The sequence below is a fragment of the Salmo trutta genome, chromosome 3 (genome assembly GCF_901001165.1).
Source record: "Salmo trutta chromosome 3, fSalTru1.1, whole genome shotgun sequence".
Lineage (NCBI taxonomy): Eukaryota > Metazoa > Chordata > Actinopteri > Salmoniformes > Salmonidae > Salmo > Salmo trutta.
Window position 1 is genome coordinate 7,039,548 of NC_042959.1, and position 27,627 is coordinate 7,067,174.

General features: G+C 46.0%; 1 protein-coding gene across 2 annotated transcripts in view; it reads left to right on the forward strand.

Annotated features, from left to right (window-relative positions):
- The first annotated feature begins 654 nt into the window (after window positions 1-654).
- Window positions 655-27,627, forward strand: part of LOC115167286 (coiled-coil domain-containing protein 69) — a 39,587-nt gene continuing 12,614 nt past the window's right edge. The window contains exons 1-3 of one of the 2 annotated variants that reach the window (XM_029721557.1): window positions 655-858; window positions 6,125-6,191; window positions 10,341-10,525. In XM_029721557.1, coding sequence (XP_029577417.1) covers window positions 838-858; window positions 6,125-6,191; window positions 10,341-10,525 — 273 coding nt within the window. In that variant the 5' untranslated portion in view covers window positions 655-837. The remainder of the gene's footprint in view (window positions 859-6,124; window positions 6,192-10,340; window positions 10,526-27,627) is intronic. The other variant, XM_029721567.1, reaches the window with a different exon arrangement.

The following is a 27,627-nucleotide window of genomic DNA, read 5'->3' on the forward strand; positions in this document are numbered from 1 at the left end:
AACAATGATTCTTAACTATGGGACAGGATGAAATGTTGTAGGTTGGTAAGTTATCCCAGAGGGCTATGTGCAGCCTACAGGGGCAAGGCTTTGATATGGAGTCTTTACAGCTGGCTACCCCTCCTTTTAAGATCAACATGACCTCCTCTTCAGAGAAGGAATTAGTCTGTAAAGGAAAAACATGAAGGTCCATGGCCCATGCCCTTCTGACAGCCCTCCCTCCCTGGATGGATGGATGGATCTACTCTGTGTCTATTACATTTCCATGGACTTGTTTGTGTGTTTTTCACATGGACTGTTCCCCAACATGTATTATAAACAAAATTACAGATTCATATCAATCTGTACAATTCTTTATTTTTGTCTTATTACAGTGAGAATTCAATATTCCGGGGCATATTATAGGCCTGTTATGATTAAATAGCTTAGGCAAAAGGAAACCTTTTCCATGGATGAAACGCATGATTAGGTAACCTATTATTTGCGTTGTAAATCATTGTATTGTCTGATGGGTCGTGTCTTCGGTGTATTACGGTAAACTTTCAAATCAATAGACTTGAAACACCCACGAACCTAAATTGTGCGCAACAGGATGCGCAATCCACTGACCTTTACACTGTTCCCCCTTCTTGAACCTGGGTATTTAGGTTCGTCCAGATTGTTTTAAAATCAGTGTTTGTGGTTTTGAAAAATAACCGCCCATCTGGTAGACTTGAGTGAGTTGTTGTGAGTGAGCTGCACAGAAGTCTTGAGAGACCCGACCACATCCCGGCGTTCAGAAGAGTTGGTAACTCTAGGAAAGGACCGGTAGGGTTGACGAGTGGACCCGGGGCAGGCATGGGTTGCAGCCACAGCAAGGTGTGTGGCGGAATTTGTAAAAAAAATAAATGTATTTATTCATATTTGTTGTGAAATCATCTAGGAAGTTAATTAGCGAACCAAGTGGTGTTTTGTTATTGTAGCTGCGGTTATCGCACCGATTCCTGGCACAACACAGCCGTGTTTTAAAAAAAATAGATCACGCAAAACTGTTTGTTAGTTTAGCCTAATTTCCCACGTGCATTAATCTCGTGGTTTTTACAACCGAGATTACACATTCATTAACATCAATGTTTTGAAACGCGTGATTTAGGCTATCAGACAATTTGTGCAAAGTGTTCTACGTTTTGAAACAACTGAAAATAACTTAAGATATGTAGTCGATCCTCATACTGACTATCCCACGAGTTTGAAAACTACTTGTCTATTGTAGCGGTGCAGGGAACTCATCTGATGTAATTCTTCCCGAATTACTTATAAGAAATTGCAGTTTGGCCAGACATTGACAGTCAGTGATGACACTGAAGGATGAGATCATTGATACACTGTGTGATTGTATCATCATCACCAGTAAATTGTACATTGTCTTTATTGACACCCTGTAGCCTGCGTAGTCATTGGATTACATCTGTCAAAGTTTTCTACTTTCTGGTCATATGAGTTGTTGGGTTTTTCTACATGGTTCACATAATCAGTTCATGTTTTCTATGACGTCTACCAATGACTAGAAACTGCACTGTTTGTGATAGAACGGAAGTGACTTGAGGATATAGCAATTGTAATATTTTATATGCAACTAAATGTAGTTTTTAGGCTACAGTTAATTCATGTACTAGTACTGCCTCTTTGACATTTACAGCCAGTGGCACAGGTTTATATTACATCCAGATATGATACCCCAGATTTGTACCATACAGATATGATACCCCAGATTTGTACCATACAGATATGATACCCCAGATTTGTACCATACAGATATGATACCCCAGATTTGTACCATACAGATATGATACCCCAGATTTGTACCACTTCCCGGAGGCATAGAGTAGGTAGACTAGATAAATTGTTGCGTTGAAAGGGATATCATTTCAATGTGTCTGTTTGCCAGATAAGTGAGACCACTTGCACAGTTTAAAAGCAGAGGGAATTATTTGATTGTTTAGCCAGTATTCTATGTGAGTGGATTCCTTCATTTATCAATGGTACCTGGTGGTGCTTGATATGAACACTCCTAACTCTCCTTGAGATTGCAAATATTTTTCTTCTACAAAAAGTAAGCAAGGACTTAGAGGCAGTGCAAGCCACTGGCAAGCTGTAAGGCAACTTCTGCAGGGCAGATCACAAAACCATCTGTTTGGCTGGTTGACGTAAGCAACTGGAGACGTGTGAAGTTCTGCTAGAGAGGGAGAGAGACACACACACACACACACACACACACACACACACACACACACACAGCAATATGGCTCCATATGGACCATGATGAAAATGCCACATGAAGAGACTCAGCCAAGTGTTAATGAAATCTCAAGGAACATTTGTTTCTCTGCTAGACTCAACCACAGTCTAAATTAAATATCCCTTAACTAAGTCTGAATGTCCTTTGTTGTATTGAAGATGTGGTTTTAGTTTTCTGAATTTCCTTTTGAGTTTAGGGGCTGTTTTTCTAGTTCTATCAGCCTGGGGTACATGTCTGTCTCCTATGTATGGCCCTTTGAGGGGACACATCTTTATTCTACACTCTTCTTGGAAAGTTTCTTTCAACTCTTGTGAGAGCATAGCTGAACTAGATGTTTCTCACAAAACATTCAATCTTAACCTTGTACTCTTGGGGGCCAGGAAGAACTTGTAAACATTAGGAGTCCAGTGTAGGCTACAGTTTGCCATGGGGCTAGGATGTTCCCAGTGAGTTTAGTCAGTGAAGACATGCCTCCACGTTGCAGTTTCTCCTATGTTTAAAAAGACTGTGGAGATGGGCCCTCTGTCCCAAATGGTACCCTATTCCCTCTGTAGTGCACTACTTTGGGCACTGCTCTATGGGCCTTGGTCAAAAGTAGTGCACTGAATAGGGTGCGTTTTGGGATGTGCATAGTGAGAAGGAAGTGAAGATGTGATTTATGGTGGTGTTAAAGAGAGCCTTTCCAGCCCCTCTTCAACATATGCTCCTGGACTTGTGTGTTTAACATCCTTTACTGGGACTTAAAGAAGGTAATAAAACAAACCTCATGCTGTACTGGTCTCTACATTGTCTTCCTGGAGTCACTTGTCTTATTGGAATGTTAGATATTATAGTATTTATTGGAAAATTAGATTTTTTTTTATTTTTTATTGGAATGTTACATATTATGGTATTTATTGGGCTAGTGTCCAAAATGACACACTCTTCCCTTTGTAGTGAACTCCCTATGAGACCAGGGTCCATAGGGCTCTGGTCAAAAGTAGTGCACTATATAGGGTGTCATAGGGCGTCATAGGGCTCTGGTCAAAAGTAGTGCACTATGTAGGGTGTCATAGGGCTCTGGTCAAAAGTAGTGCACTATGTAGGGTGTCATAGGGCTCTGGTCAAAAGTAGTGCACTATGTAGGGTGTCATAGGGCTCTGGTCAAAAGTAGTGCACTATGTAGGGTGTCATAGGGCTCTGGTCAAAAGTAGTGCACTATGTAGGGTGTCATAGGGCTCTGGTCAAAAGTAGTGCACTATGTAGGAAATAGGGTGCCATTTGGGGGACACGCTCTGTTTTCCAGGCACAAATGAAACTGGTACACCATTTTGTTTGGTGTGTTTCTATGTGTTTTTATACAGCGTTAGTGGTGGTGGAATAACGTTGTGTAATGTCAGGAGGTGGCTGGCCTCCATGGACCGCCATACTGTATTGTGGCAGGTAGCCTAGCGGTTAGAACGTTGGGCCAGTAACCGAAAAGTCGCTGGTTTGAATGCCTGAGCCGTCAAAGTGAAAAATCTTTCTGTGCCTTTAACTCTAATTTGCTCCAGCGCACCTATCATACTACTATGGCTGACCTTGTAAAACAACACCTACCATACTACTATGACTGACCTTGTAAAACAACACCTATCATACTACTATGACTGACCCTGTAAAACAACACCTACCATACTACTATGGCTGACCCTGTAAAACAACACCTATCATACTACTATGACTGACCCTGTAAAACAACACCTATCATACTACTATGACTGACCCTGTAAAACAACACCTACCATACTACTATGGCTGACCTTGTAAAACAACACCTATCATACTACTATGGCTGACCTTGTAAAACAACACCTATCATACTACTATGGCTGACCCTGTAAAACAACACCTACCATACTACTATGGCTGACCCTGTAAAACAACACCTACCATACTACTATGGCTGACCCTGTAAAACAACACCTATCATACTACTATGACTGACCCTGTAAAACAACACCTACCATACTACTATGGCTGATCCTGTAAAACAACACATTACACTGCACCTACCATACTACTATGGCTGACCCTGTTAAACAACACATTACACTGCACCTACCATACTACTATGACTGACCCTGTAAAACAACACCTACCATACTACTATGGCTGACCCTGTAAAACAACACCTATCATACTACTATGACTGACCCTGTAAAACAACACCTACCATACTACTATGGCTGATCCTGTAAAACAACACATTACACTGCACCTACCATACTACTATGGCTGACCCTGTTAAACAACACATTACACTGCACCTACCATACTACTATGGCTGACCTTGTAAAACAACACCTATCATACTACTATGGCTGACCTTGTAAAACAACACCTATCATACCACTATGACTGACCCTGTAAAACAACACCTATCATACCACTATGGCTGACCCTGTACAACAACACCTATCATACTACTATGGCTGACCCTGTACAACATCACCTATCATACTACTATGGCTGACCCTGTACAACAACACCTATCATACTACTATGGCTGACCCTGTAAAACAACACCTATCATACTACTATGGCTGACCTTGTAAAACAACACATTTCACTGCACCTACCATACTACTATGGCTGACCCTGTTAAACAACACATTACACTGCACCTACCATACTACTATGGCTGACCTTGTACAACATCACCTATCATACTACTATGGCTGACCCTGTACAACAACACCTATCATACTACTATGGCTGACCCTGTAAAACAACACCTATCATACTACTATGGCTGACCTTGTAAAACAACACATTTCACTGCACCTACCATACTACTATGGCTGACCCTGTTAAACAACACATTACACTGCACCTACCATACTACTATGGCTGACCTTGTACAACATCACCTATCATACTACTATGGCTGACCCTGTACAACAACACCTATCATACTACTATGGCTGACCCTGTAAAACAACACCTACCATACTACTATGGCTGACCCTGTTAAACAACACATTTCACTGCACCTATCTGCTGTTTGACAATACAACTTAATAAAAAAAAAAAAAATTACAGTCTACACAGACTTAATTCTTCAGTCTACACAGTGAGGACAGGACATAATGTGATCTGGTATCCAAGTTACGTCAGGAACCTTGGTATTGTTTGACAGTTTTAGGAATAGCTTGGTATAGAGTAGTGACCTATGCTAGAATTGCCCTATTACAAAAGCACTTATGATTGACCTCACTGTAACTCCTTAGTGTAATAGTCTATGCTCACCTAGTATAGGTTATTCTACAACAACGTAATGTATCTAACACAGAAATGTTTATTAAGACTCCGTAAGTACTGGTATGATTCGTTTTGAAGTAAATCAGTGTATCACATTGTACAAATAGTATGAACACTGTAGCATGGACATGTTATATAACTTTGAACAAACAAATGATTCATTTCCAGTCATGTGGGTATTAATCAATCCCTGTGAGAGAGCAATATGGGTCAAGCAGCCATCAGAAGCTTTACATAAGCTCCTACCCTGCTTTAGTTTACTAAGTTATGATTTCCCTGGTAACTTCAAAACGTCTCAAATAGTGTTGAGGTATTCTCAGTACTTTGGTATATCTGTAATATGTTGAGATATAGTCATAATGTATTCCTACATCAGACCACACACTCTTTTCTTCTTGTAGAGGAAAAACAAAGTGAAATGGGGTGTGAACTGTCTTTAGGTATTTTGTGTACCATAATCTCCTCTAATTTACCCAGATATGGTTAAATAAGACAATGTTTAATATTGTGTGAACTAGACCAGAGTTGATAAATGACAACATTGTCTTTTCTCTATATTTTTAGAGGAAAAACAAAGCGAAGGAGGAGGAGAAAACGGTGAAGGAAGTCAACAACCATCAAGATGGAGGAGGTGAGTGGTGGGGTTTCCTGTAGTGGTGTAGAAGGAAGGTCAACAACCATCAAGATGGAGGTGGTGAGTGGTGTTTCCTGTAGTGGTGTAGAAGGAAGGTCAACAACCATCAAGATGGAGGTGGTGAGTGGTGTTTCCTGTAGTGGTGTAGAAGGAAGGTCAACAACCATCAAGATGGAGGTGAATGGTGTTTCCTGTAGTGGTATAGAAGGAAGGTCAACAACCATCAAGATGGAGGAGGTGAGTGTTGTAGAAGGAAGGTCAACAACCATCAAGATGGAGGTGAGGGGTGTGGTTTCCTGTAGTGTTTTAGACTGTAGTGTTGTAGACTCCTCTCCTGCTGCTTGTCAGGTTTTCTTTATTACATCTCTGAGGGTTTTACACATCAATCTGCCTCTTTTGATGCATTATAAAAGCTAGGCGCCCATACTGACATGTGTCCTCTTTATTATTGGGCCCACTAATAACCACTACATAATAACTGTCCTCCTGTATAGCTCAGTTGGCAGTGGCATAGTGCTTGCAACTCCAGGATTGTGGGTTTGATTCGTATTTGGGGACTCTGTTTTGTTCAATTCAGTCTGGTATGAAAACTGTATTCACAGTCTGCAGAAAACTGAGTATCTTGGCTATTGAGCTGTGCCTTAAAATCTTTGGTGTGATTTGTTAATATATATGAGCATACGAATATATAACGGCAGGCTGAGCCGACGACCTTATTTCAAGATGGCTGCTACCTACATTCCGGTTAGTGTTGTGAAGCATAAACTAAATAAACACGGAATACGTCGATACACATCGAAAGCCGGGACTCCACAGATCATGATGATATCTTATTTATCTGCCTGTGACCTACCGTTATTGATCACCAGCCCCGAGAGTCAAAATGTTTATTTTACACAACGTTTTCACCAAACATCTTACAAGGTAAGCTTCGATTGGGTCTGTGTTTGAGCTATAGCCATATGTGGGGGTATGAAGTTAATCCTTAGGTTGGTAGGAACAAATCCAGTGTATTGTTTAATGTTATCTGATGATGTATGACTTAATGGCCACGTCGAACGTCCACCAAGTGACTATATCTTTGCGCATAAAAAATATAATGTTGCCTGCTTACACCCCGTAGGCATTCATTACACACGGGATTGGCTACTATGTCAAGGTGCCAATCTTGTAGCCAATGAGATAAGATTTTCAGGGATATGCAGTTGACCTGGGTGGAATAAAGCAAGGCTTAGGACCTTTTTATGTGTAATGCGAGCTATTGTTACCTGGCTCAGACACGAGACGCACCAATCACGCTCCATTACATTGTAAACCTATTTCATCGCTTTAACATAAAAGATTGCTTCTCAAGGGGGGGAAATGGTAAGAACTTAGAATATTAAACAGGAAGCTAAAAAGAAGGTCGCTATGACATAGAAACTTTGAATAAAATACTGGACGGACTCAGATCAGGGGAGCGATTTGGACAACAAGGATTTCCACTCGGCCGACAAAGATTGCTTTCTAGAAGGATTGGATCCACTTTTAGATCTGTAAGTAAATTATTTTCATGACTTGATATAGCTTATTTACTATATGTATTTGTTTTTTATAAGTTGTCTGCTTTTTGGATTTAGTGTACATAGGCCTATGTAACAAGTAATTTCAATGTTAAATAATTCCAAAGTAGTTATTGTCTATGTTTCATATTAGTTTGCTGTTCTAATTTTCATCCTTGTAACTTTGGAGAGGCCTCTAAACTCTCATGGCCATTGTTTATTTGTGGTTCTCACCTCTGGCTTTGTCTCCAAAGTGTTACTGTTTGCAGTGTGTGTGTGTGTGTGTGTGTGTTCTTCACACCTATGTGAGTCACTGTACAAATGGTGTTTTTACTTTACATGTTTTTTTAATGTTTTTTTGTAAATTTAGTCAACTGTAATTCTGTTTGTCTTCCAACAATATATATACCTTTTATTTTATTAATCACAGGAGGAAGCAGAGGATTTTGATGTTTGGGAGCCGCCCCTCCCCAGCAAGCGTCCCCGCTGGTCAAGGTCTTCACCCCCCCACTGCTATGTCAATCATCCCGTCTGATGGCTCTGCATCCACTTATCACAGACCGCTTGAAAAAATAAAAAGGAATGCCTCTAGGGAAGTAACCATGTCAGAAATGCCAGTTCACTTTTTGTTTCCTGGTCAGAGAGGGACTGCTTCGAAGACTATCACAACATGCACAAGCTACGGTGAAGGTGAAATCAAATCGTCTACACCTGAGATGTAAAACAAACACGAATGCCATTTGTAAGTTGTTCAGCTTACTTATGTTTTTGCAATTTATTTTGTGACGGACACGTGTGTAACCAGGTTTGTGTTTGATAAGACCTTTTTTTTTTTATATATATATATATTTTTATTTTTTATTTTTTATCTGTTGCTTTTTATATTGTTTTTGTGAACAGTTAATTTGTGTGGGACCAATACATTAGATATGCCTAGGCTAAATGTTCAGGCACTTTGGAGAGTGACCCTGAAACCACCATGATGTTTGAGAGAGGTTGGTGTTGTAGATATTTCGTTTTTATAGTGAACAATAGTAGTTAGTTACTTTTAGGCACATCCAGTGTGCAAAAACAGTTCAGTTACCAAATTCGGATACTTTGGAGAGTTTGAAAGAACACTTGAATATACCCTGGATACACCATAACACCACCACAATGTTTGAGTGAGGTTCATATGGTAGAAATTGTGTTTTTATACTGAACAAATAGCATTTAGGAATTGCAAATATGTAATGGCACTGGAATGATCTAATTTATGTGCCACTTTGGAGCGGTTTAGGGACACTTGGAAACATCCCGTGACACCACTCACTAAAACATCTGCCCATTTTGATTTGTTAGGTCTGTCAATCCCATTTTTTTTCTGATATTCTTCACATGTTGTGGAAGCCGTCTGTGTTTCCAGCTCTAGTCATCAATAACTCACTTATAGCTTGTCAATGAAAGATGACTTTCAAAATAAATAAAAAAAAATACCGGTTATTTTGTGTGTGCTTGATCTTGTGTATTCTGAACTATGTAACTCCTATCTTCTGATTTATTTACTCATAATCTCCCAGATGTCTTCTTTCCAAATATACCACGTTTTGGCATGTCACAATCATGTAATTACACATGAAAAGCAGTTACTTTTGGGTACGTCTATTTAGGTGTAAATCTACATTTTGCCGTTACATTTAAAAGGTTAACTGATACACACTTTCATGATCCCGGTGGTTTAAATGATGTCACTACACCCAGAAACTGGTTGGAATTACTCATTAAAGTGACATCACAATTACCTAATTTCAGCCAGTCAGTTTTGGATACTGAGATGTAAACACTGATGTGTCAACACAGTGCTGTCTGCATTAGAATACTCAACAAGTACTGTCTTGTGTACTCTGTTGTACTTGAAGTGTTCTCTGTTGCCATGTAATTATGGGTCTCAGGATCATTGCCTTCAACAACTGCCTAAGAAAACAAGACTGTGTTAGTCTAGCCTGCTGAGCTAAAACCTAGGCATTAGCTAGTGGAGCTAGCTCAAGTCTCCATGTCTTAGGAAGGTCAATCATCACTCGGAACGTGGTTCACCAAACTAGTCCATTACATGACTTCCTCAGAAGTTGGACCGGCGCTTTTCACCCCCTACAAATATCAGAGTAGTTAGGAGTATTTTATTTATAGGCGACAGATTGTATATTCTACTGGTGTTGTACTGAGTCTAGTCAGACCAGTAAATGTTGCAGCCATGTCTGGTTTGGTTCAAACCCTCTGCCCACTGTGTGGAACATACTGAACAAGATACATCTATTATGTAGACATGTAGGATAAGAAATCATATCCGCTCTATTCACAACATTTCTATCTGAGCATTCCAGCAAAGTTTTGCCTTGATAACCACAGCACTGGGTCATATTCAGCTACATTGTAATGTAGCAAATGTAGGATTTTGCCATGTAAAACAAGCATTTGTTATTGGACATGTCCAGGTAGTTCCTCCCTGTTTCTGTTTGATACCTACTGAATACAACCCTGGTTTCCCCTCTTCCAGGTAGTTCCTCCCTGTTTTTGTTTTCTTCTGTTTGTTACCTACTGAATACAACCCTGGTTTCCCCTCCTCCAGGTAAAGTCCCTCTGGAGGAGCTGAACGTGGGTCTAGAAACGGAGAAGCAGCTGGGTCAGTATGAGTGGCAGCTGAAGATCCTACGGGAGGTGCTATCTGCCTCTGGGACCCAGGAGAGGGAGGAGCTACTAAAAGACCCAACCCAAGGAGAGCTCTGTGCCCTGGTCCACAACATCACTGAGAAGGTAGATAACCCCCAAGTAGAGCTCTGTGCCCTGGTCCACAACATCACTGAGAAGGTAGATAACCCCCAAGGAGAGCTCTGGTCCACAACATCACTGAGAAGGTAGATAACCCCCAAGGAGAGCTCTGGTCCACAACATCACTGAGAAGGTAGATAACCCCCAAGGAGAGCTCTGGTCCACAACATCACTGAGAAGGTAGATAACCCCCAAGGAGAGCTCTGGTCCACAACATCACTGAGAAGGTAGATAACCCCCAAGGAGAGCTCTGGTCCACAACATCACTGAGAAGGTAGATAACCCCCAAGGAGAGCTCTGGTCCACAACATCACTGAGAAGGTAGATAACCCCCAAGTAGAGCTCTGTGCCCTGGTCCACAACATCACTGAGAAGGTAGATAACCCCCAAGTAGAGCTCTGTGCCCTGGTCCACAACATCACTGAGAAGGTAGATAACCCCCAAGTAGAGCTCTGTGCCCTGGTCCACAACATCACTGAGAAGGTAGATAACCCCATAGAGAGCTCTGTGCTCTGGTCCACAACATCACTGAGAAGGTAGATAACCCCATAGAGAGCTCTGTTCCCTGGTCCACAACATCACTGAGAAGGTAGATAACCCCCAAGTAGAGCTCTGTGCCCTGGTCTACAACATCACTGAGAAGGTAGATAACCCCATAGAGAGCTCTGTGCTCTGGTCCACAACATCACTGAGAAGGTAGATAACCCCAAGGAGAGCTCTGGTCCACAACATCACTGAGAAGGTAGATAACCCCATAGAGAGCTCTGTTCCCTGGTCCACAACATCACTGAGAAGGTAGATAACCCCAAGAAGAGCTCTGTGCTCTGGTCCACAACATCACTGAGAAGGTAGATAACCCCCAAGTAGAGCTCTGTGCCCTGGTCCACAACATCACTGAGAAGGTAGATAACCCCATAGAGAGCTCTGTGCTCTGGTCCACAACATCACTGAGAAGGTAGATAACCCCAAGGAGAGCTCTGGTCCACAACATCACTGAGAAGGTAGATAACCCCCAAGGAGAGCTCTGGTCCACAACATCACTGAGAAGGTAGATAACCCCCAAGGAGAGCTCTGGTCCACAACATCACTGAGAAGGTAGATAACCCCCAAGGAGAGCTCTGGTCCACAACATCACTGAGAAGGTAGATAACCCCCAAGGAGAGCTCTGGTCCACAACATCACTGAGAAGGTAGATAACCCCCAAGGAGAGCTCTGGTCCACAACATCACTGAGAAGGTAGATAACCCCCAAGGAGAGCTCTGGTCCACAACATCACTGAGAAGGTAGATAACCCCCAAGGAGAGCTCTGGTCCACAACATCACTGAGAAGGTAGATAACCCCCAAGGAGAGCTCTGGTCCACAACATCACTGAGAAGGTAGATAACCCCAAGGAGAGCTCTGGTCCACAACATCACTGAGAAGGTAGATAACCCCCAAGGAGAGCTCTGGTCCACAACATCACTGAGAAGGTAGATAACCCCCAAGGAGAGCTCTGGTCCACAACATCACTGAGAAGGTAGATAACCCCCAAGGAGAGCTCTGGTCCACAACATCACTGAGAAGGTAGATAACCCCCAAGGAGAGCTCTGGTCCACAACATCACTGAGAAGGTAGATAACCCCCAAGGAGAGCTCTGGTCCACAACATCACTGAGAAGGTAGATAACCCCCAAGGAGAGCTCTGGTCCACAACATCACTGAGAAGGTAGATAACCCCCAAGGAGAGCTCTGGTCCACAACATCACTGAGAAGGTAGATAACCCCCAAGGAGAGCTCTGGTCCACAACATCACTGAGAAGGTAGATAACCCCCAAGGAGAGCTCTGGTCCACAACATCACTGAGAAGGTAGATAACCCCCAAGGAGAGCTCTGGTCCACAACATCACTGAGAAGGTAGATAACCCCCAAGGAGAGCTCTGGTCCACAACATCACTGAGAAGGTAGATAACCCCCAAGGAGAGCTCTGGTCCACAACATCACTGAGAAGGTAGATAACCCCCAAGGAGAGCTCTGGTCCACAACATCACTGAGAAGGTAGATACCCCCAAGGAGAGCTCTGGTCCACAACATCACTGAGAAGGTAGATAACCCCCAAGGAGAGCTCTGGTCCACAACATCACTGAGAAGGTAGATAACCCCCAAGGAGAGCTCTGGTCCACAACATCACTGAGAAGGTAGATAACCCCCAAGGAGAGCTCTGGTCCACAACATCACTGAGAAGGTAGATAACCCCCAAGGAGAGCTCTGGTCCACAACATCACTGAGAAGGTAGATAACCCCCAAGGAGAGCTCTGGTCCACAACATCACTGAGAAGGTAGATAACCCCCAAGGAGAGCTCTGGTCCACAACATCACTGAGAAGGTAGATAACCCCCAAGGAGAGCTCTGGTCCACAACATCACTGAGAAGGTAGATAACCCCCAAGGAGAGCTCTGGTCCACAACATCACTGAGAAGGTAGATAACCCCCAAGGAGAGCTCTGGTCCACAACATCACTGAGAAGGTAGATAACCCCCAAGGAGAGCTCTGGTCCACAACATCACTGAGAAGGTAGATAACCCCCAAGGAGAGCTCTGGTCCACAACATCACTGAGAAGGTAGATAACCCCCAAGGAGAGCTCTGGTCCACAACATCACTGAGAAGGTAGATAACCCCCAAGGAGAGCTCTGGTCCACAACATCACTGAGAAGGTAGATAACCCCCAAGGAGAGCTCTGGTCCACAACATCACTGAGAAGGTAGATAACCCCCAAGGAGAGCTCTGGTCCACAACATCACTGAGAAGGTAGATAACCCCCAAGGAGAGCTCTGGTCCACAACATCACTGAGAAGGTAGATAACCCCCAAGGAGAGCTCTGGTACACAACATCACTGAGAAGGTAGATAACCCCCAAGGAGAGCTCTGGTCCACAACATCACTGAGAAGGTAGATAACCCCCAAGGAGAGCTCTGGTCCACAACATCACTGAGAAGGTAGATAACCCCCAAGGAGAGCTCTGGTCCACAACATCACTGAGAAGGTAGATAACCCCCAAGGAGAGCTCTGTGCCCTGGTCCACAACATCACTGAGAAGGTAGAAAACCCCATAGAGAGCTCTGTGCCCTGGTCCACAACATCACTGAGAAGGTAGAAAACCCCATAGAGAGCTCTGTTCCCTGGTCCACAACATCACTGAGAAGGTAGATAACCCCCAAGGAGAGCTCTGGTCCACAACATCACTGAGAAGGTAGATAACCCCCAAGGAGAGCTCTGGTCCACAACATCACTGAGAAGGTAGATAACCCCCAAGGAGAGCTCTGGTCCACAACATCACTGAGAAGGTAGATAACCCCATAGAGAGCTCTGTGCCCTGGTCCACAACATCACTGAGAAGGTAGAAAACCCCATAGAGAGCTCTGTGCCCTGGTCCACAACATCACTGAGAAGGTAGAAAACCCCATAGAGAGCTCTGTTCCCTGGTCCACAACATCACTGAGAAGGTAGATAACCCCATAGAGAGCTCTGTGCTCTGGTCCACAACATCACTGAGAAGGTAGATAACCCCCAAGTAGAGCTCTGTGCCCTGGTCCACAACATCACTGAGAAGGTAGATAACCCCAAGGAGAGCTCTGTGCCCTGGTCCACAACATCACTGAGAAGGTAGATAACCCCATAGAGAGCTCTGTGCTCTGGTCCACAACATCACTGAGAAGGTAGATAACCCCATAGAGAGCTCTGTGCTCTGGTCCACAACATCACTGAGAAGGTAGATAACCCCCAAGTAGAGCTCTGTGCCCTGGTCCACAACATCACTGAGAAGGTAGAAAACCTAATAGAGAGCTCTGTTCCCTGGTCCACAACATCACTGAGAAGGTAGATAACCCCCAAGTAGAGCTCTGTGCCCTGGTCCACAACATCACTGAGAAGGTAGATAACCCCCAAGGAGAGCTCTGGTCCACAACATCACTGAGAAGGTAGATAACCCCCAAGGAGAGCTCTGGTACACAACATCACTGAGAAGGTAGATAACCCCCAAGGAGAGCTCTGGTCCACAACATCACTGAGAAGGTAGATAACCCCCAAGGAGAGCTCTGGTCCACAACATCACTGAGAAGGTAGATAACCCCCAAGGAGAGCTCTGGTCCACAACATCACTGAGAAGGTAGATAACCCCCAAGGAGAGCTCTGGTCCACAACATCACTGAGAAGGTAGATAACCCCATAGAGAGCTCTGTGCTCTGGTCCACAACATCACTGAGAAGGTAGATAACCCCATAGAGAGCTCTGTGCCCTGGTCCACAACATCACTGAGAAGGTAGAAAACCCCATAGAGAGCTCTGTGCCCTGGTCCACAACATCACTGAGAAGGTAGAAAACCCCATAGAGAGCTCTGTTCCCTGGTCCACAACATCACTGAGAAGGTAGATAACCCCATAGAGAGCTCTGTGCTCTGGTCCACAACATCACTGAGAAGGTAGATAACCCCCAAGTAGAGCTCTGTGCCCTGGTCCACAACATCACTGAGAAGGTAGATAACCCCAAGGAGAGCTCTGTGCCCTGGTCCACAACATCACTGAGAAGGTAGATAACCCCATAGAGAGCTCTGTGCTCTGGTCCACAACATCACTGAGAAGGTAGATAACCCCATAGAGAGCTCTGTGCTCTGGTCCACAACATCACTGAGAAGGTAGATAACCCCCAAGTAGAGCTCTGTGCCCTGGTCCACAACATCACTGAGAAGGTAGAAAACCTAATAGAGAGCTCTGTTCCCTGGTCCACAACATCACTGAGAAGGTAGATAACCCCCAAGTAGAGCTCTGTGCCCTGGTCCACAACATCACTGAGAAGGTAGATAACCCCATAGAGAGCTCTGTGCTCTGGTCCACAACATCACTGAGAAGGTAGATAACCCCATAGAGAGCTCTGGTCCACAACATGACTGAGAAGGTAGATAACCCCCAAGGAGAGCTCTGGTCCACAACATCACTGAGAAGGTAGATAACCCCCAAGGAGAGCTCTGGTCCACAACATCACTGAGAAGGTAGATAACCCCCAAGGAGAGCTCTGGTCCACAACATCACTGAGAAGGTAGATAACCCCCAAGGAGAGCTCTGGTCCACAACATCACTGAGAAGGTAGATAACCCCCAAGGAGAGCTCTGGTCCACAACATCACTGAGAAGGTAGATAACCCCCAAGGAGAGCTCTGGTCCACAACATCACTGAGAAGGTAGATAACCCCCAAGGAGAGCTCTGGTCCACAACATCACTGAGAAGGTAGATAAACCCCATGGAGAGCTCTGTGCTCTGGTCCACAACATCACTGAGAAGGTAGATAAACCCCATAGAGAGCTCTGTTCCCTGGTCCACAACATCACTGAGAAGGTAGATAACCCCATAGAGAGCTCTGTGCTCTGGTCCACAACATCACTGAGAAGGTAGATAACCCCAAGGAGAGCTCTGGTCCACAACATCACTGAGAAGGTAGATAACCCCCAAGGAGAGCTCTGTGCTCTGGTCCACAACATCACTGAGAAGGTAGATAACCCCATAGAGAGCTCTGTTCCCTGGTCCACAACATCACTGAGAAGGTAGATAACCCCAAGGAGAGCTCTGTGCTCTAGTCCACAACATCACTGAGAAGGTAGATAACCCCCAAGGAGAGCTCTGGTCCACAACATCACTGAGAAGGTAGATAACCCCATAGAGAGCTCTGTTCCAAAACATCACTGAGAAGGTAGATAACCCCCAAGGAGAGCTCTGTTCCCTGGTCCACAACATCACTGAGAAGGTAGATAACCCCCAAGGAGAGCTCTGGTCCACAACATCACTGAGAAGGTAGATAACCCCAAGGAGAGCTCTGGTCCACAACATCACTGAGAAGGTAGATAACCCCCAAGGAGAGCTCTGTGCTCTGGTCCACAACATCACTGAGAAGGTAGATAACCCCATAGAGAGCTCTGTTCCCTGGTCCACAACATCACTGAGAAGGTAGATAACCCCAAGGAGAGCTCTGTGCTCTGGTCCACAACATCACTGAGAAGGTAGATAACCCCAAGGAGAGCTCTGTGCTCTGGTCCACAACATCACTGAGAAGGTAGATAACCCCATAGAGAGCTCTGTTCCCTGGTCCACAACATCACTGAGAAGGTAGATAACCCCATAGAGAGCTCTGTTCCCTGGTCCACAACATCACTGAGAAGGTAGATAACCCCATAGAGAGCTCTGTTCCCTGGTCCACAACATCACTGAGAAGGTAGATAACCCCATAGAGAGCTCTGTTCCCTGGTCCACAACATCACTGAGAAGGTAGATAACCCCATAGAGAGCTCTGTGCCCTGGTCCACAACATCACTGAGAAATTAGATAACCCCCAAGGAGAGCTCTGGTCCACAACATCACTGAGAAGGTAGATAACCCCCAAGTAGAGCTCTGGTCCACAACATCACTGAGAAGGTAGATAACCCCCAAGGAGAGCTCTGTGCTCTGGTCCACAACATCACTGAGAAGGTAGATAACCCCATAGAGAGCTCTGTTCCCTGGTCCACAACATCACTGAGAAGGTAGATAACCCCCAAGGAGAGCTCTGGTCCACAACATCACTGAGAAGGTAGATAAACCCCATAGAGAGCTCTGTGCTCTGGTCCACCATATCACTGAGAAGGTAGATAAACCCCATAGAGAGCTCTGTTCCCTGGTCCACAACATCACTGAGAAGGTAGATAACCCCCAAGTAGAGCTCTGTGCCCTGGTCCACAACATCACTGAGAAGGTAGATAACCCCATAGAGAGCTCTGTGCTCTGGTCCACAACATCACTGAGAAGGTAGATAACCCCAAGGAGAGCTCTGGTCCACAACATCACTGAGAAGGTAGATAACCCCCAAGGAGAGCTCTGTGCTCTGGTCCACAACATCACTGAGAAGGTAGATAACCCCATAGAGAGCTCTGTTCCCTGGTCCACAACATCACTGAGAAGGTAGATAACCCCAAGGAGAGCTCTGTGCTCTGGTCCACAACATCACTGAGAAGGTAGATAACCCCAAGGAGAGCTCTGTGCTCTGGTCCACAACATCACTGAGAAGGTAGATAACCCCATAGAGAGCTCTGTTCCCTGGTCCACAACATCACTGAGAAGGTAGATAACCCCATAGAGAGCTCTGTTCCCTGGTCCACAACATCACTGAGAAGGTAGATAACCCCATAGAGAGCTCTGTTCCCTGGTCCACAACATCACTGAGAAGGTAGATAACCCCATAGAGAGCTCTGTTCCCTGGTCCACAACATCACTGAGAAGGTAGATAACCCCATAGAGAGCTCTGTGCCCTGGTCCACAACATCACTGAGAAATTAGATAACCCCCAAGGAGAGCTCTGGTCCACAACATCACTGAGAAGGTAGATAACCCCCAAGTAGAGCTCTGGTCCACAACATCACTGAGAAGGTAGATAACCCCCAAGGAGAGCTCTGGTCCACAACATCACTGAGAAGGTAGATAACCCCCAAGGAGAGCTCTGGTCCACAACATCACTGAGAAGGTAGATAACCCCCAAGGAGAGCTCTGGTCCACAACATCACTGAGAAGGTAGATAACCCCCAAGGAGAGCTCTGGTCCACAACATCACTGAGAAGGTAGATAACCCCATAGAGAGCTCTGTTCCACAACATCACTGAGAAGGTAGATAACCCCATAGAGAGCTCTGTTCCCTGGTCCACAACATCACTGAGAAGGTAGATAACCCCCAAGGAGAGCTCTGTTCCCTGGTCCACAACATCACTGAGAAGGTAGATAACCCCCAGGGAGAGCTCTGGTCCACAACATCACTGAGAAGGTAGATAAACCCCATAGAGAGCTCTGTTCCCTGGTCCACAACATCACTGAGAAGGTAGATAACCCCCAAATAGAGCTCTGTGCCCTGGTCCACAACATCACTGAGAAGGTAGATAACCCCATAGAGAGCTCTGTGCTCTGGTCCACAACATCACTGAGAAGGTAGATAACCCCAAGGAGAGCTCTGGTCCACAACATCACTGAGAAGGTAGATAACCCCCAAGGAGAGCTCTGTGCCCTGGTCCACAACATCACTGAGAAGGTAGATAACCCCCAAGGAGAGCTCTGTTCTCTGGTCCACAACATCACTGAGAAGGTATCTAACCCCATAGAGAGCTCTGTTCCCTGGTCCACAACATCACTGAGAAGGTAGATAACCCCATAGAGAGCTCTGTTCCCTGGTCCACAACATCACTGAGAAGGTAGATAACCCCATAGAGAGCTCTGTTCCCTGGTCCACAACATCACTGAGAAGGTAGATAACCCCATAGAGAGCTCTGTTCCCTGGTCCACAACATCACTGAGAAGGTAGATAACCCCATAGAGAGCTCTGTGCCCTGGTCCACAACATCACTGAGAAGGTAGATAACCCCCAAGGAGAGCTCTGGTCCACAACATCACTGAGAAGGTAGATAACCCCCAAGGAGAGCTCTGGTCCACAACATCACTGAGAAGGTAGATAACCCCCAAGGAGAGCTCTGGTCCACACATCACTGAGAAGGTAGATAACCCCCAAGGAGAGCTCTGGTCCACAACATCACTGAGAAGGTAGATAACCCCATAGAGAGCTCTGGTCCACAACATCACTGAGAAGGTAGATAACCCCCAAGGAGAGCTCTGGTCCACAACATCACTGAGAAGGTAGATAAACCCCCAAGGAGAGCTCTGTGCCCTGGTCCACAACATCACTGAGAAGGTAGATAACCCCCAAGGAGAGCTCTGGTCCACAACATCACTGAGAAGGTAGATAACCCCCAAGGAGAGCTCTGGTCCACAACATCACTGAGAAGGTAGATAACCCCCAAGGAGAGCTCTGGTCCACAACATCACTGAGAAGGTAGATAACCCCCAAGGAGAGCTCTGGTCCACAACATCACTGAGAAGGTAGATAACCCCCAAGGAGAGCTCTGGTCCACAACATCACTGAGAAGGTAGATAACCCCCAAGGAGAGCTCTGGTCCACAACATCACTGAGAAGGTAGATAAACCCCATAGAGAGCTCTGTTCCCTGGTCCACAACATCACTGAGAAGGTAGATAACCCCCAAGTAGAGCTCTGTGCCCTGGTCCACAACATCACTGAGAAGGTAGATAACCCCATAGAGAGCTCTGTGCTCTGGTCCACAACATCACTGAGAAGGTAGATAACCCCCAAGGAGAGCTCTGGTCCACAACATCACTGAGAAGGTAGATAACCCCCAAGGAGAGCTCTGGTCCACAACATCACTGAGAAGGTAGATAACCCCCAAGGAGAGCTCTGGTCCACAACATCACTGAGAAGGTAGATAACCCCCAAGGAGAGCTCTGGTCCACAACATCACTGAGAAGGTAGATAACCCCCAAGGAGAGCTCTGGTCCACAACATCACTGAGAAGTAGATAACCCCCAAGGAGAGCTCTGGTCCACAACATCACTGAGAAGGTAGATAACCCCCAAGGAGAGCTCTGGTCCACAACATCACTGAGAAGGTAGATAACCCCCAAGGAGAGCTCTGGTCCACAACATCACTGAGAAGGTAGATAACCCCCAAGGAGAGCTCTGGTCCACAACATCACTGAGAAGGTAGATAACCCCCAAGGAGAGCTCTGGTCCACAACATCACTGAGAAGGTAGATAACCCCCAAGGAGAGCTCTGGTCCACAACATCACTGAGAAGGTAGATAACCCCCAAGGAGAGCTCTGGTCCACAACATCACTGAGAAGGTAGATAACCCCCAAGGAGAGCTCTGGTCCACAACATCACTGAGAAGGTAGATAAACCCCATAGAGAGCTCTGTGCTCTGGTCCACAACATCACTGAGAAGGTAGATAAACCCCATAGAGAGCTCTGTTCCCTGGTCCACAACATCACTGAGAAGGTAGATAAACCCCATAGAGAGCTCTGTGCCCTGGTCCACAACATCACTGAGAAGGTAGATAACCCCATAGAGAGCTCTGTGCTCTGGTCCACAACATCACTGAGAAGGTAGATAACCCCCAAGGAGAGCTCTGGTCCACAACATCACTGAGAAGGTAGATAACCCCCAAGGAGAGCTCTGGTCCACAACATCACTGAGAAGGTAGATAACCCCCAAGGAGAGCTCTGGTCCACAACATCACTGAGAAGGTAGATAACCCCCAAGGAGAGCTCTGGTCCACAACATCACTGAGAAGGTAGATAACCCCCAAGGAGAGCTCTGGTCCACAACATCACTGAGAAGGTAGATAACCCCCAAGGAGAGCTCTGGTCCACAACATCACTGAGAAGGTAGATAAACCCCATAGAGAGCTCTGTGCTCTGGTCCACAACATCACTGAGAAGGTAGATAAACCCCATAGAGAGCTCTGTTCCCTGGTCCACAACATCACTGAGAAGGTAGATAACCCCCAAGTAGAGCTCTGTGCCCTGGTCCACAACATCACTGAGAAGGTAGATAACCCCATAGAGAGCTCTGTGCTCTGGTCCACAACATCACTGAGAAGGTAGATAACCCCCAAGGAGAGCTCTGGTCCACAACATCACTGAGAAGGTAGATAACCCCCAAGGAGAGCTCTGGTCCACAACATCACTGAGAAGGTAGATAACCCCCAAGGAGAGCTCTGGTCCACAACATCACTGAGAAGGTAGATAACCCCATAGAGAGCTCTGGTCCACAACATCACTGAGAAGGTAGATAACCCCCAAGGAGAGCTCTGGTCCACAACATCACTGAGAAGGTAGATAAACCCCATAGAGAGCTCTGTGCTCTGGTCCACAACATCACTGAGAAGGTAGATAAACCCCATAGAGAGCTCTGTTCCCTGGTCCACAACATCACTGAGAAGGTAGATAACCCCCAAGTAGAGCTCTGTGCCCTGGTCCACAACATCACTGAGAAGGTAGATAACCCCATAGAGAGCTCTGTTCCCTGGTCCACAACATCACTGAGAAGGTAGATAACCCCCAAGTAGAGCTCTGTTCCCTGGTCCACAACATCACTGAGAAGGTAGATAACCCCATAGAGAGCTCTGTGCTCTGGTCCACAACATCACTGAGAAGGTAGATAACCCCAAGGAGAGCTCTGGTCCACAACATCACTGAGAAGGTAGATAACCCCCAAGGAGAGCTCTGTGCTCTGGTCCACAACATCACTGAGAAGGTATCTAACCCCATAGAGAGCTCTGTTCCCTGGTCCACAACATCACTGAGAAGGTAGATAACCCCAAGGAGAGCTCTGTGCTCTAGTCCACAACATCACTGAGAAGGTAGATAACCCCCAAGGAGAGCTCTGGTCCACAACATCACTGAGAAGGTAGATAACCCCATAGAGAGCTCTGTTCCACAACATCACTGAGAAGGTAGATAACCCCCAAGGAGAGCTCTGTTCCCTGGTCCACAACATCACTGAGAAGGTAGATAACCCCCAAGGAGAGCTCTGGTCCACAACATCACTGAGAAGGTAGATAAACCCCATAGAGAGCTCTGTGCTCTGGTCCACAACATCACTGAGAAGGTAGATAACCCCCAAGTAGAGCTCTGTTCCCTGGTCCACAACATCACTGAGAAGGTAGATAACCCCATAGAGAGCTCTGTGCTCTGGTCCACAACATCACTGAGAAGGTAGATAACCCCAAGGAGAGCTCTGGTCCACAACATCACTGAGAAGGTAGATAACCCCCAAGGAGAGCTCTGTGCTCTGGTCCACATCATCACTGAGAAGGTATCTAACCCCATAGAGAGCTCTGTTCCCTGGTCCACAACATCACTGAGAAGGTAGATAACCCCAAGGAGAGCTCTGTGCTCTAGTCCACAACATCACTGAGAAGGTAGATAACCCCCAAGGAGAGCTCTGGTCCACAACATCACTGAGAAGGTAGATAACCCCATAGAGAGCTCTGTTCCACAACATCACTGAGAAGGTAGATAACCCCCAAGGAGAGCTCTGTTCCCTGGTCCACAACATCACTGAGAAGGTAGATAACCCCCAAGGAGAGCTCTGGTCCACAACATCACTGAGAAGGTAGATAAACCCCATAGAGAGCTCTGTGCTCTGGTCCACAACATCACTGAGAAGGTAGATAAACCCCATAGAGAGCTCTGTTCCCTGGTCCACAACATCACTGAGAAGGTAGATAACCCCCAAGTAGAGCTCTGTGCCCTGGTCCACAACATCACTGAGAAGGTAGATAACCCCATAGAGAGCTCTGTGCTCTGGTCCACAACATCACTGAGAAGGTAGATAACCCCCAAGGAGAGCTCTGGTCCACAACATCACTGAGAAGGTAGATAACCCCCAAGGAGAGCTCTGGTCCACAACATCACTGAGAAGGTAGATAACCCCATAGAGAGCTCTGGTCCACAACATCACTGAGAAGGTAGATAACCCCCAAGGAGAGCTCTGGTCCACAACATCACTGAGAAGGTAGATAAACCCCATAGAGAGCTCTGTGCTCTGGTCCACAACATCACTGAGAAGGTAGATAAACCCCATAGAGAGCTCTGTTCCCTGGTCCACAACATCACTGAGAAGGTAGATAACCCCCAAGTAGAGCTCTGTGCCCTGGTCCACAACATCACTGAGAAGGTAGATAACCCCATAGAGAGCTCTGTGCCCTGGTCCACAACATCACTGAGAAGGTAGATAACCCCCAAGGAGAGCTCTGGTCCACAACATCACTGAGAAGGTAGATAACCCCCAAGGAGAGCTCTGGTCCACAACATCACTGAGAAGGTAGATAACCCCCAAGGAGAGCTCTGGTCCACAACATCACTGAGAAGGTAGATAACCCCCAAGGAGAGCTCTGGTCCACAACATCACTGAGAAGGTAGATAACCCCCAAGGAGAGCTCTGGTCCACAACATCACTGAGAAGGTAGATAACCCCCAAGGAGAGCTCTGGTCCACAACATCACTGAGAAGGTAGATAACCCCATAGAGAGCTCTGTTCCACAACATCACTGAGAAGGTAGATAAACCCCATAGAGAGCTCTGTGCTCTGGTCCACAACATCACTGAGAAGGTAGATAAACCCCATAGAGAGCTCTGTTCCCTGGTCCACAACATCACTGAGAAGGTAGATAACCCCCAAGTAGAGCTCTGTTCCCTGGTCCACAACATCACTGAGAAGGTAGATAACCCCATAGAGAGCTCTGTGCTCTGGTCCACAACATCACTGAGAAGGTAGATAACCCCAAGGAGAGCTCTGGTCCACAACATCACTGAGAAGGTAGATAACCCCCAAGGAGAGCTCTGTGCTCTGGTCCACAACATCACTGAGAAGGTATCTAACCCCATAGAGAGCTCTGTTCCCTGGTCCACAACATCACTGAGAAGGTAGATAACCCCAAGGAGAGCTCTGTGCTCTAGTCCACAACATCACTGAGAAGGTAGATAACCCCCAAGGAGAGCTCTGGTCCACAACATCACTGAGAAGGTAGATAACCCCATAGAGAGCTCTGTTCCACAACATCACTGAGAAGGTAGATAACCCCCAAGGAGAGCTCTGTTCCCTGGTCCACAACATCACTGAGAAGGTAGATAACCCCCAAGGAGAGCTCTGGTCCACAACATCACTGAGAAGGTAGATAAACCCCATAGAGAGCTCTGTGCTCTGGTCCACAACATCACTGAGAAGGTAGATAAACCCCATAGAGAGCTCTGTTCCCTGGTCCACAACATCACTGAGAAGGTAGATAACCCCCAAGTAGAGCTCTGTGCCCTGGTCCACAACATCACTGAGAAGGTAGATAACCCCATAGAGAGCTCTGTGCTCTGGTCCACAACATCACTGAGAAGGTAGATAACCCCAAGGAGAGCTCTGGTCCACAAAATCACTGAGAAGGTAGATAACCCCAAGGAGAGCTCTGTGCTCTGGTCCACAACATCACTGAGAAGGTAGATAACCCCATAGAGAGCTCTGTTCCCTGGTCCACAACATCACTGAGAAGGTAGATAACCCCATAGAGAGCTCTGTTCCCTGGTCCACAACATCACTGAGAAGGTAGATAACCCCCAAGGAGAGCTCTGTTCTCTGGTCCACAACATCACTGAGAAGGTATCTAACCCCATAGAGAGCTCTGTTCCCTGGTCCACAACATCACTGAGAAGGTAGATAACCCCATAGAGAGCTCTGTTCCCTGGTCCACAACATCACTGAGAAGGTAGATAACCCCATAGAGAGCTCTGTTCCCTGGTCCACAACATCACTGAGAAGGTAGATAACCCCATAGAGAGCTCTGTTCCCTGGTCCACAACATCACTGAGAAGGTAGATAACCCCATAGAGAGCTCTGTTCCCTGGTCCACAACATCACTGAGAAGGTAGATAACCCCATAGAGAGCTCTGTTCCCTGGTCCACAACATCACTGAGAAGGTAGATAACCCCCAAGGAGAGCTCTGGTCCACAACATCACTGAGAAGGTAGATAACCCCCAAGGAGAGCTCTGGTCCACAACATCACTGAGAAGGTAGATAACCCCCAAGGAGAGCTCTGGTCCACAACATCACTGAGAAGGTAGATAACCCCCAAGGAGAGCTCTGGTCCACAACATCACTGAGAAGGTAGATATCCCCCAAGGAGAGCTCTGGTCCACAACATCACTGAGAAGGTAGATAACCCCATAGAGAGCTCTGTTCCACAACATCACTGAGAAGGTAGATAACCCCATAGAGAGCTCTGTTCCCTGGTCCACAACATCACTGAGAAGGTAGATAACCCCCAAGGAGAGCTCTGTTCCCTGGTCCACAACATCACTGAGAAGGTAGATAACCCCCAGGGAGAGCTCTGGTCCACAACATCACTGAGAAGGTAGATAAACCCCATAGATAGCTCTGTGCTCTGGTCCACAACATCACTGAGAAGGTAGATAAACCCCATAGAGAGCTCTGTTCCCTGGTCCACAACATCACTGAGAAGGTAGATAACCCCCAAGTAGAGCTCTGTGCCCTGGTCCACAACATCACTGAGAAGGTAGATAACCCCATAGAGAGCTCTGTTCCCTGGTCCACAACATCACTGAGAAGGTAGATAACCCCATAGAGAGCTCTGTTCCCTGGTCCACAACATCACTGAGAAGGTAGATAACCCCCAAGGAGAGCTCTGTTCTCTGGTCCACAACATCACTGAGAAGGTATCTAACCCCATAGAGAGCTCTGTTCCCTGGTCCACAACATCACTGAGAAGGTAGATAACCCCATAGAGAGCTCTGTTCCCTGGTCCACAACATCACTGAGAAGGTAGATAACCCCATAGAGAGCTCTGTCCCTGGTCCACAACATCACTGAGAAGGTAGATAACCCCCAAGGATGGCTATGTTTCCTGGTCCACAACATCATTGAGAAGGTAAAGTGCCTTCGGAAAGTTTTCAGACCCCTTGACTTTTTCCACATTTTGTTACGTTACAGCATTATTCTATAATGGATTAAATAAAAATATAAAATCCTCAGCAATCTACACACACTACTCCATAATGACAAAGCGAAAACGGGTGTATTAAAAATAAAAATCAGATACCTTATTTACAAAAGTATTCAGACCCTTTGCTATGAGACACGAAATTGAGGTAATGTGCATCCTGTTTCCATTGGTCATCCTTGAGATGTTTCTACAACTTGATTGGAGAACACCTGTGGTAAATTCAATTGATTGGACAAGATTTGGAAAGGTCCCACAGTTGACAGTGCATGTCAGAGAAAAAACCAAACCATGAGGTCGAAGGAATTGTCCGTAAAGCTCCGAGAAAGGGTTGTGTCGAGGCACAGATCTGGGGGAAGGGTACCAAAACATTTCTACAGCATTGAACACAGTGGCCTCCCATCATTCTTAAATGGAAGAAGTTTGGAACCACCAAGACTCTTCCTAGACCTGGCTGCCCGGCCAAACTGAGCAATTGGGGGTGAAGGGCCTTGGTCAGGGAGGTGACCAAGAACCCGATGGTCACTCTGACAGAGCTCTAGACTTCCTCTGTGGAGATGGGAGAATCTTCCAGAAGGACAACCAGCTCTCCACCAATCAGGCCTTAATGGTAGAGTGGCCAGATGAAAGCCACTCTTCAGTAAAAGGCACATAACAGCCCGCTTGGAGTTGTCCAAAAGGCACCTAAAGACTCTCAGACCATGAGAAACAAGATTCTCTGTTCTGCTGTGGGGCTGTTTTTCAGCGGCGAGTGGCTTCGGGACAAGTCTCAATGTCCTTGAGTGGCCCAGCCAGAGCCCGGACTTGAACCCGATTGAACAACTCTGGAGAGACCTGAAAATAGCAGTGAAGCAACGCTCCCCATCCAACCTGACAGAGCTTTAGAGGATCCACAGAGGAGAATGGGAGAAACTCCCCAAATACAGGTGTGCCAACCCAAGCTTGTAGCGTCATACCCAAAAAGACTCAAGGCTGTAGTCACTGCCAAAGATGCTTCAACAAAGTACTGAGTAAAGGGTCTGAATACTTCAGAAATATGGTATTTCTGTTTTTATTTGTAATACATTTTCAAACGTTTCTAAAAACCTGTTTTTTTTGCTTTGTAATTATGGGGTATTGTGTGTTGATTGATGAGGGGGGGGGAAAAACTATTTAACCAATTTTAGAGTAAGGCTGTAACCTAACAAAATCTGAATCCTTTCAGAAGGCACTGTAGGTGAACCAGAGAATTGAGCTCATAACATTAGACAGTTTAGTCATTTTAACAGATGCTCTTGTCCAGAGCGACATACAGGAGCATTTAGGGCTAAGTGCCTTGCTCAAGGGCACAATGGCAGATTTTTCACCTAGTCAGCTCGGGGATTCGAACCAGCAACCTTTCTGTTACTGGCCCAAAAGTCAGAAAATACTGCCCTCGTCAATCTGCTGCCACAAGCGGCTGCCTAATGAGCCGTCCGGCCGCGCTTCTCCGTGATGCTGTGGTTCAGAGCACACATAATGTAGTAGTGGATTTATGATCTATAAAAAGTGGGTTAAAGGGTTACCTATCCATCCTGGTTACCACGTCATATCTATCTATTTGGTTAGAACAGAAATGCATCATCTGTGGTCTAAGGCTCACCCCATTGTCATGATCAGAGCTTTCAAGTTTGTATCCATACATTTTTGACAAGCTGATCATAGTGGA